Source organism: Dendrobium catenatum, unplaced genomic scaffold, assembly GCF_001605985.2.
Source record: "Dendrobium catenatum unplaced genomic scaffold, ASM160598v2 original_scaffold_246168, whole genome shotgun sequence".
In the NCBI taxonomy this organism is placed as follows: Eukaryota; Viridiplantae; Streptophyta; class Magnoliopsida; order Asparagales; family Orchidaceae; genus Dendrobium; species Dendrobium catenatum.
The window spans coordinates 7387-18597 of record NW_021564574.1 but is presented as its reverse complement, the minus strand read 5'-3'; the positions used below and the strand labels follow the sequence as shown (position 1 = coordinate 18597).

Genomic DNA, 11211 nt, shown 5'->3' with positions numbered 1-11211 from the left:
TGTATTATGCTTCTGCATTAGACCTTTCCACCACATTCTATGTGACAGATACACGCTCAGCATTCAGTTCCACTAATTCTAACCTGGTTGAAAAAAGGTAAGGTTTTGAACTTTTGAGTTTTTCAACTATTTGCATATCTTTGAGAGTGTTTTAATATATGAAATTGATTGTGTTTACATTCATCTCTTTTGATTGGCTCCCCCAGACGATATGCACGAGTCGATCTTCTCTCTAGATCGAACGTAGAGGCCATGGGATGAAGCACTCTCCCTTCTCTCGATTCTTGCACAACATGATTTAAATTTATATGAGAAAAGATTATTTTGAGGTAAAAATTTATTTTGGGTTTAGTTTGATTTGTATTTAAGTTGTAAGTTGGAAGATGCCATAAATTAAAAAAAAAAATTCATAGATTGTTTACAAGCAAAAGAAGTTTCGAGGTGACCGTAATAAAATTATCTATCCAAGGGTTGATTGTCAATATTGTCAATTAAGTAAGATTCTCAATTTAATTTAAAGAATTAATTTATTTGAAAATAGTTCAGTGTAAATTTAATGTGATAGATCTACATGTAAGCTAATTATATCGAAACATTCTCCAAATTAAACTTCAAAGCTTTTAAATCAATTTCAAATTTAAAAGTGTAGGCGTTTAATATTTTAAGTGAAACAAGATGCATACATCTAGATGTCTAAAAAATGTAATTAAATGAAATGAGTTTAAGAAAGATCATGTATATAGATAGATTGGCAATGATATAACCTGTATAACCAGGGTGTGAAATGTGAGCCCGTATAAAGGCCAAAGGGTCCTCAAGTTAAAATATATATGATGACCTATGCAGGTGGGACAACAAAGATAGGCCCTTATAGAGATAAAAGGGCCTCAATACATTATGTAGCTTGTAAGCTTGTAATAGCAAATAAACCTACTCTCAAATACATGATCTATGTTAAGTAATAAAAAAATAGAAAAAAATTGTCCATCATGAAACCTGCACATATTTTCAATGTTTTAAGCTCTAATATTCTGTTAAAAGTTTTATTTCCACTTAGATATTTCACTTACTATAAAATAAGATGTTATTCATGTATTTTTATTTTAAAGGATTACAGGTAAAACACTAGACTAGTTCATAAAAGGATTACAGGTAAAACACTAGACTAGTTCATAGGTATAATTGAACTTTTATGATATTTGGTTTCTGTATTAGAGTGGTTAACCTTGTTAAGCTTTTTAGCTCATACAATATCCTATATCAAATATTATTTCATCTAAAAGAAAAGATAAAGTAAAACCAGGCTGAGGATCATATTTTGATCGACTACTATATATTTTTAGTACAATTTTGTTATAAGATAAAACATTATCAGGTATGTTATGATAAAAATTTGATGATATATAAGAAAATCTTTAAGTATATTAGAAGCTTTGTAGTTACAACATCAAGCCTTTATCCCACTACGTGGGGTCGGCTACATGAATCCTTTTTCTCCATTGTGTCCCATTAAAAGTCAAATTCTCGTTTAAATCTAATAAAGAAAGGACATTCCTAATATTTTATAACCAAGTCTTTTTAGGTCTACCCCTACCTTTCTTAACACAAGTCAAATCTAATACCTCTACTCTCCGAACCGTGTTATCGGAAGGCCGCCTTTTTATGTGACCAAACCATCTAAGACGACTCTCTCTAATCTTATCTTCTACTAGAGCTACTCCAACCTTTTCACGTATATGCTCATTTCGTATCCTATCTCTAAGGATAAAGCCACTCATCCATTTGAGCATTCTCATCTCTGCCACACTTAACTTAGTATTATGCTTCTCTTTTAATGGCCAACATTCATGGGGTGTGACAAGCCACTCCGTTAAAGTGCAGGGGCATTGCTACCAATTGAACAATACAAAGGTGGCCACTTGTACCAATCACACATGATAAACTTTTTGTATTTTCATGAGTCTTCTACGCAATGTAAATTTTATCTATTCCTGATAAATTAACATGGGATTTATGCTGACGCTAAATTAAAACAGACCAAAAATCTTCTAAATAGCATAGAGGTGATTAAAAATCAAGACGAGGGTCTATGTTTATGAGCACAAAAATCTATGTTAAAATGAGTAATAAAGGAGCTATTCCTAAAAATATAACTGCTGGTCATTATAATACAAGTTCTAACTTCGAAGTTGGGTGTATTACCCTCAAGGGAGGGAAAAAGGTACTGATTTAAGGAAGAGGATCATTGGCATGGATGTAAGTCAGCATGAAAGAAATGCCTAGAATTGTACTACATGGCAAAGGACATAATGGCTCAGATTTTTATGTCGCATACCATGTCTAATGGGATAAAGGCTCGATATTGTTGTTGTTGTATACCATGTCTAAAAAGATATATATGAATTACTGTGTTAATAGAAATTCAAGGTAATAAATCTCCAAAGCCCTTTGAATATAGTAGCCTACTCTGTCAAAACTTTCAATTCATTTTAAAGTAATTCCAGCTCCCAACGTTATTGATGCTTCACCTTCTCCATTTTACAGGTGAAAACTGCAATCTAGCTAATTTTCATATGCAAAGGTCATAGGGAAATCCAACATATTGTACAATAACTTATAACAACTAAAACAGCTCTTACATAACACGAGAAATTAGTCAAGTGGAATTGCATATGCGTATTATAGAGTTTAGCTTTTCGCCTGGGTGCTGCATGCAAAAGTGTAATGTAGTACCATCATATCAAGCTTACACTATCATCTAGTTTATCGAACGACCAACAATCCTACATGTTTTTACTCACACAGCATTCCAATGCAAGATCAAGCGCATTTACTCTCTTCTGCACAACAAAAGTGAGTGAGAAACAGCTCACAAGACTTCATAAACAGTACCATTTAACCTTGTATTACTCTCTTCTGCACCACAAAAGTGAGTGTGACACAACTCACAAGACTTCATAAACAGTACCATTTAACCTTGCATCAGAAAAATTGTTTAAATTTCCGTAAATCAAGTAAGGGTACAGCATTTCTATATAATTTTATTTTGCACCATCATATCCTGTTGAAGCCAAATGAACCAATGTCTGATGAAAACTAATGAAACTTGAATTGTATACAATAGTTGGTGTGTAGCACTAACAAATCTTTGTGCTCTCAACAGGAATGAATGGAAATGGGTGCTAATGATGATGACGACAACAGTTGGGAGTGCAGATCAGTACAACTGATGCTTTTCTTGCATCCAGAGATAAATGCACCTTCACTTCATTTTATGATAATAAAGAAGCTATTCTATCAGGAAAAGGAGTACAGAGATAGGCACCATTGAATGAAGCATGATTTCCTCAACCTAAGTATGAGATTGTTTCCCACATATGCATAAATAAAAAGATATAAAAAATATAAGGGGCCATTTATTCAGGAAAAAAAGAAACATAAGACTCACCCCGGCATTGTAGATAAGCTTTATTACACGGATTGGAGCAGCAACAATATCTCCTGTTTTATAGATGTCATCCAGTGGAAGATTTTGTTGCAAAAGCTGGTTTCACCATTCGATTCAGTATCTATAAACAGAAAGTACATTCTAATGTTAAAAGAAGTATACCTGCAAATGGTCCCCAAAAAGTTTAACTTGAGAAGTTGCAACATCATCACGTATTCCAATGAACGCTTCAAATGTAGCCTTTATAATAGAACCATGAGGTCAAGCAAATTAGAGAAAAACAATTAATAGAATGCCATTGAAACAAAATGTAAAAAATGTTTAGAGCATAAAAGGATTAGGATTATTAGAATAAAGATTGAGAACAATACGCAATTTTAGAGTATGGGATATTAACAATTATCAATCAATATTGTTTGATGATAAAGGGATAACCAGGTGTGATAAATTTGAATATTTTAGAACTATATACAAAAAAGAGGGTATAAATGATGATATAACTTCTATAGTTATAGTTGGGTGATTACAATGATAAAATGCTTCCAAAGTACTACGCAAGAAGAGAACATCATGAAGAGAGAAAGGTGAATTTTAGAAATTTGCAAATAGGTTTTCTATATTATATGGACAGGAGTTTTGGCAATAGAAAAGATGTTTAACTAAGTTAAGTGTGGTAGAAATGACAATATTAAAATGGATATGCATGAAAAAACTAGGAAGGTTAAATTTGAGAATGGCTATATTAAATGTCTAGGAGAAAGAGTATCTATTGGAGATAAGATATTGAAAAATGACTGAAATGGTACGAACATATACATCGAAGGGAGAAAAATGCATCCATTAGACAAGTAGTTAAAATTAGTGTAAAATGATTGAGAAGGAACAGGTTGGGCCTAAGATAATATGGATAGCAGTTCAAAAGACTTTGTGACATAGGTTTAATACTTCTTGTTGAGCTCAACAAAGAATGAATGAAAAATAAGAAGTCAAAAAGCCAACCCCAAAATTAGAATAATTAAGGTCAATTATAAAATGAGAATATATTTTATATTTAAACATAGAACTATTTAAATACAGATCTGCAAGCGAACGCATTACAATTAAAATATTTTTTCTAAGTCCAATATTCATTAATCTTATAGAAAGTATGGTAATAAAAATTTCATACTATTCTTCATCAACAATTCCACCATCCCTTTTGAAGTTTTTGTATATCTAGGCATTTTATGAGGGAGAACTACTTAACAAAATAGTGTTATATAAAATAAAGGTTATTCTCTACAGGATGGAAAAGCTGATCATTTACATATAAACTCTCGCTCATCCCAACTCCAGATTTTGAAAAGTATATTCAAGAAATTCTCCCTGACATTATGGTAATATTATTGCCATTTATTAGCACATTATCCATTGTCTATTTCAAATACCTATTGAGATGCATTCCATGAAGAATATGGTACTGCATGGTATACAAACAAAGAAGATGCCATCGATTATGGAAGCAATGCTTTTTAATTGCATCTCTTAACATTGAAATTACGCTTCATAGAAACGAAGAAAAAAATCAACACAATTGTTGGCAAATAAAAAAAAAAAAAAGAGAACTAATTTTTTTTAAATTGAAGAGATGTGTTTCTTCAAGATCCTAATCCAATCCCACTGATACGGTTATGAGCTCAAATGACACGGCATTTTGGCAAGATAACTTGCCTTTGACAAATCTGATCTATAAAAGAGCGCTGAAATCGAACTAAAAAAAAAACTGAAACTTACGGGTTATTGAGAATTCTTCTCTGAACACTGTGTGCTTCAGATCTTTCTTTCTATACATCTCCTATCGTGTGAAGAAACAGCCTGCTCAGACCTGCTTACCTTCCATGCCGGAATCCCAAACTTGTCAGACACCCTACTCTCATCCGCTCGATCCCACACAAGAGCAGCACACATCCTAACATCTCCGTTTGTGCCTACATCACGTGTGAATAGCCCTGATCCGCTTGTACCTAATTTTCAAACCATATATCCTAAGTGAAATAGTAAGACCCACAATTTAGAAAATCTCTAAATAAAATGCAATATCACAAAAATCTCAACTAAGTCAAAACAATTGGGCATCTTAGCTTATAGGGCTAGGTTTTAAGACCCACAAATGAGCTACTTCTAATAAAAGTCATAAGACCGCCATTCGGGCTACTTTCAATGAAAATCGACTCAAATTCAAACACCCAGACTACTTCCAAGAGAAGCTGCAAGACCAGCTTCAAATCAAACTTCTCGGTAACTACTAAATTAAATCATAAATCTCAAACCAAACCAACTATTGAGTATTCTAATGGATGTAAACACCAAAAATCCAATACAACTAAAACCCACATCTAACCACCTCAGTCTACTCAAGATCCATGAGAGAAGGCAACCCATAACTTCTAATTAGATTACCTGGACACTACGATAAAAAATTATTAGTATTAGTAGACTGAAACCTAAGGTGTGCCCGGGAATACATAATCATGGGATATTGATAGGGTTTACCTTCAATTTTCCCACGATTGAGACTAAAAGGCCTACAATTTATTCATACTTAATCGAGAGTTCTCTCTTACGTGTTAAGAGGGGCAATTAACAATGAGTACTTGCGCTCATGGGAAGTAAGAACCCAAATCTAATTAAACCCTGACACTACCCTCAGGAAAAATATGGTAATTACAATATAACTTAAGGAGAATGGGATCCTACAACTACAAAGCGGGATTCATGCCAACGCGCCATTTTTTCTTGAGCCAACACCAATCTTTTAAATTAACTAAAACTTCGATCAGAATAAAACAAAAATATATGGAATCCTAGCTTGATAGCGATTTTATCAAACAACTAGTATTGCATGCCAGTAATTAAATACCTTTGAGGTTTTAAATTAAAAAAAAAAAATACCTGACAGCAGAAAGTAGCAGTTAGAAGGGAAATTTGTTTATATTTGTATTCACTTAAATGAATATCATAAATATTGCTTTTGAAAGAAAATCCCCTAATAGTAAGCAATGTTGAATTACTAAAACCTTGATGCTCTTTTTAGAATGCGAAATACAACAATGTCGAAATATACAGGCATCATAAAGAGATAAAAATGTTGAAATGTCTACAAAACATAATATTCAAAATAACACAAGAAATGTAACAATTAGATGTAAGGTTTACACAGATAAATGTAGAGACATCTTCAGAACCCTGATGAAGTTTTTTTTTTCCTTCCCAAATTCTATGGGGCGGGAGTTACTATGGCATAGGAATCTTGGCAATAACTTCCATGAACCTTAACAACAGGAAAAATTAGCACCCACACACCTTGGAGAAGATGATTACACACTAAGACCTGAAAATAAGATTAACTAACAAATGTGGGCTCTAAAATTCGTACCCCGGCCTCGTCGCGCCTTCTTTTATTGACTGGGAGAGTTTTAACATATTTAGGTTCAGGGGTAAATTTTCAGAAAGGAAATTGGGTTTTTAGATAAGACACTGCCCATAGATTTCACCCTCATTTTAATTACCCTCCCAATAACGAGAGAGAACTTTTGATAAAGGCTAGTCATTAAATAGCTCGCAATAATTAACTAGTGTATAGTATCAACAATTTTAGGGTTTGAATTTTGGAGTTCATGATTTGAAATTCATCACCATAAACTTAAAACGGGTGATGGGAGAATGATGACAGGCCTGATCAAGATCCCATGATTCCGTCGTCCCAAACTATTATGATCTGTGGTCTACTTAGTCAAAGGAAATAGTTGACCCAACCTGACAGAAGGAATCTTGTCAGCAACCAAAGGTTGCTTTGTCCAAGAATATCTTGTAGACACAGGGTGGAAGTTTTTCTAAGGTGATGAATTTAAGTCAACCTTTGTTAACAGGAGGTTTCATATCGTGCACCCTATAATTTCATTACTCAAGGGGATTTTCACTATTAGGAAACATACAAGCTTTGGCCATGACCATAATATGGTTGTGCCATTTTGAAGTAAAACCACCTGATTAGAGGGCACTTGCCATGTCTCTGCTAGCAATGAATCTACTGAGAATGAATTAAAGTAATACATTCTAAAAGATATCAGCTCTTTGTAAGCTGAATTATTCTTCAATGCATCATCATCATCAAACTATTGCGAAGTGTGGATGTATTTTATTTTTAAATTTTTTTGTGATTAAATTTCCATTTAAATATTTAGAATTTGGTGGATATTAGATTTTGAAATTTTAATAGGCTTTGAGAATTGAACTCTCTGGTTGAGATGTACATTCAACACGGTCATCATCGGTTTGTTGTATCGTGAGTTATTCCCCTCTCTATTGGTTAGGTCAATAGTGATGTCTTCTAAATTTCCTAAAACATTCAAATTCTTAGAGGTCTTAGAAGTAGTTTTGCTTGAAGTTGTATCTCCTTTGGATTGAACATTTCACTGTGTTGTAATTTCAAGGGGAAATCCAAGAAACATTCTCAAAAGGGCTTGCAACTTCTCTATGAGATTTTATAAGGCACATGTTCAATATCAAGAAGTTTTTCTTCCCATTTTTATTTTATTATTTTAAATATTTTTTTATTCTTATTCAATATATAGGTCCTTTGACATTTGAAAATCCGTCAATCTCCCGAGGTCCCCTCCCCACGAAGGGAGGTTAGGGAGGCACTTACGTTTCAATTTTCCCGACTAGATCAAAGATACGAAGGCGCGAAGTCTTCGTATGTTCATTTCTCTTAGCCGGATCAAATATACAACAGCATAGGGCTAGCTTCTTTGGTCTTCTCCTAGCTGGATCAAAGATACAACAGCGCATGTCTTCAATACATGTTGTTTAAGCAAGCATGAAAGAAAATGTATACCTGTTCTTTTTTATATAATAATATACATAAATATATATAGGTAGATGGAGAATCAGTGGTTGGATCTGGTAACGAGATCAGTCGCAGGGTATGCCGGGTCAGCGGGAGTAGGAGACTGGGTCAGGTCGGTCGAGTATGTAGGGTGTGAATTCCTACATGCAGAATCAAGTGAATGAGAGAAGGCTCGAGTTGGGAGGTGGGTTTACGGGCGTCTGCATGCGTGAAGGAGAGATTGAGTGGGCGTGGAGAGCCAGTAACGAGGTCAATTGGGTCTTATGCTTGCTGTTGAGGGAGACGAGAGGGATGGTACGGATGAAAGTGGGTGTTGGACGCATAGTCATGCACTTGGACGGGGGTAGATCATGTTAGGTCTCTTATGCGGCTGAGGGGCCGGAGATGAAACATGAGAGGGGGATCGGGTCGGATTGCGAGAGCGATCGTGTGCAGTAGGTCTTGCATGCGGCTGAGATCGAGCTGCAGGATTGATGCATTCATATTTTGGCTTATTTTGTTTTGATGTAATTTGAATATTAGTTGTATTATCCAATGATGGAAAACATCCAATGACCATGGTAGGATGTGCTTGGGCATGGCAAGTAATGAGTTTGCTAGCATTTTGGGTTCTTTTGTTCTTTGGGCTGCTTGCTGCCTCTCAGTTTGGGCTTTGGCTGCTCTTGGGTTAGACTTTGGTTGCTTTGTTTTTAAGCTGAAAACTTGGGATCTTCTTGGTGATAACTCATTAATGCTTGAGCTGATGTTTAACTCATTATTTGGAGGAGTAATTGCACTACTTAGCTCATAAATTTGAAAAGTTATTCTTCTTTCAGCTCATTATGAGGAGTGGAGCTTGCCTTTTCCCTTCTTGTGTCCCCTCGGTTTTTCCCTTATGTTGTTCCCATGACTAGTTGCTGGGTGCTAGTTCCGGTCCCCAGTGTTGGCTTTTTAGGTTCCTCCCTGGTTGCTTTCCTGTGGCTGCCCCTACCCGGTTTCTGTGTTGGCTTTCTGATTTCTTCCCTGGCTGTTTTCCTGTGGCTTCCTCTACCCGGTTGCATCATTTGTTGTCAATCCCCTTGATTATTAGCCTTTTTTTTGTTTTCTTAGGAAAGAGACACACAAACCAAGGATTTGCTAACTCACTCTGATATCAAACTTGATGCGGGCAAACTATAAAGAAAAGTCAAATAGGAGAACACTATGACAAATGAAAACCAAACTCGATTCAATCTAGTATGCAAATATCTAAGCAAACACCAAAATAAACGAAAAGTCGAATCAAACGAAATAAAATTATAAAATAAAAACACTATCCTCAGAACAACTGGCAAGCGATTTCCTCACATGCAACGAGAAGTAGGAAAAATATGATAAAGTGCTTAGGCTTGCAAACCAAGGGTCCACTACAGCAAGAAAGGTCCAACGTCCAACAAAACTCTTCCGGCAAATGTCTCCAAATCAGCCAACAAACATCTCCCAATAGTTCAAGAAGGATACAAGTGGAGTGGAACTTGCGTAGAGAAGAAGAGATTAGAATCCAAGACGAACTAGAGAGGAGGAAGAGGTGGAACAAGCTCTCAAGCTTTTCCAAGAGAAGAAACCCTCAGATTTTTAGCAACTTATCTCAAGTTAATCAACAACCTTCTCAAGATAAAAACACCTCAAATTTATAGGAGAGAAAGGGGAGCCAAACAGCCAACTTCCACCTCCAACCAAACCAATCAGGTAAGGGGAAGAGGAAGACCAGCAGTCAACACAAAACAACTCCCAAAGACAGTACAGGAACCTACGTACAGATCGAAGTCAAAGACGGTAGCAGAAGATTGTGTGCGTTCTTGGGTGCGTGAACCGAGAGACACGAGAGAGCAAGAAGGTAGACAAATTCCTTCTTCAATTTCTGCTTGGGTTTGAATGAATGGAGCGGTTCTTTGCACGCGGTTTTGTGAAAATGAAAGGGGGTGTAGGTTGTGTCGTGTGTAGTCGCATAGTTTTGGTGAAATGTGCATGAGGTGGGGCTGGTTAGTGGTCAACAACATACCACATAAAACTGACATAAAATCATACATACATAAGGATAAATATAAGCAATATGTTGAGGCAAACTTGGACATTAGTCCAAAGAATGATGGTCCGTATTTTATATCCAAGTGACAGCAGAATACCATAATAGACATACTTAATCAAAATGTACCTTATATCCAAAAATCCCATCTTCATATGTCTCATACGGTCCAATTGTTACATCCAATTTTGAATCCTGAAACAAAAAATAATAAGCGGGAAAGTAAAAAAGTAGGAAACCTTTTTGAATAAGGAGTTCAAAAAGAAGGAAATCTAGAAGAGAAAGGTTAATAACATATTCTTAGTGACTTTTTTATCATATTAGAGAAAAAGATATAACTCAGTAATCTGAAAGATGCTAAACACAATAAATACAAAATGACAAGGATGAATAAATCATGCACAATCTAAGAGTGGTATACTAACCAATTCCATCCAAGCAACATCAGACTCATAATAGTCATTTGACAAAAAAGCATCTGCTTTAGTTTTCAGCAACTTCTTCAGGCTTGCAAGATTAAAGAAAAAGAATTCATTGGAATATAGACCCATAAACAATATAAAAGGTGTTCGTACAGAAAACACGTATCAATAGTGCAGGTAGCATCTATTGTTCAATAAAAATAAAATTACAGAAATATTTGATAGCATTACCCACCTAAGAATATCTCCCAATGCTCAATGGTTTGCAGATTTCTACATTACTTGACGGAGTACTCTATTTTAGGTGTGCAAAGATAAGTTCTTTAGATCCGAGCTTGAATACATCCAAGATGAGCAAGAGCTAATTACATTTAATGCCAAAGGATATCTCAAAGGCTTAATTGTTTAA

At 35.2% G+C, this 11211-nt stretch overlaps 1 protein-coding gene across 1 annotated transcript; it reads right to left on the bottom strand.

The window, feature by feature from the left end:
• Window positions 1-3448: 3448 nt before the first annotated feature.
• LOC110099324 (nudix hydrolase 3-like) lies at window positions 3449-10887 on the bottom strand (the record flags this gene model as incomplete). The annotated part of the gene is made up of 4 exons (XM_020826435.1): window positions 3449-3544; window positions 3611-3688; window positions 10510-10575; window positions 10806-10887. Coding segments are annotated over 4 exons (322 nt in total), but the record flags the coding sequence as incomplete, so codon positions are not given.
• Between the last annotated feature and the right edge of the window lie 324 nt (window positions 10888-11211).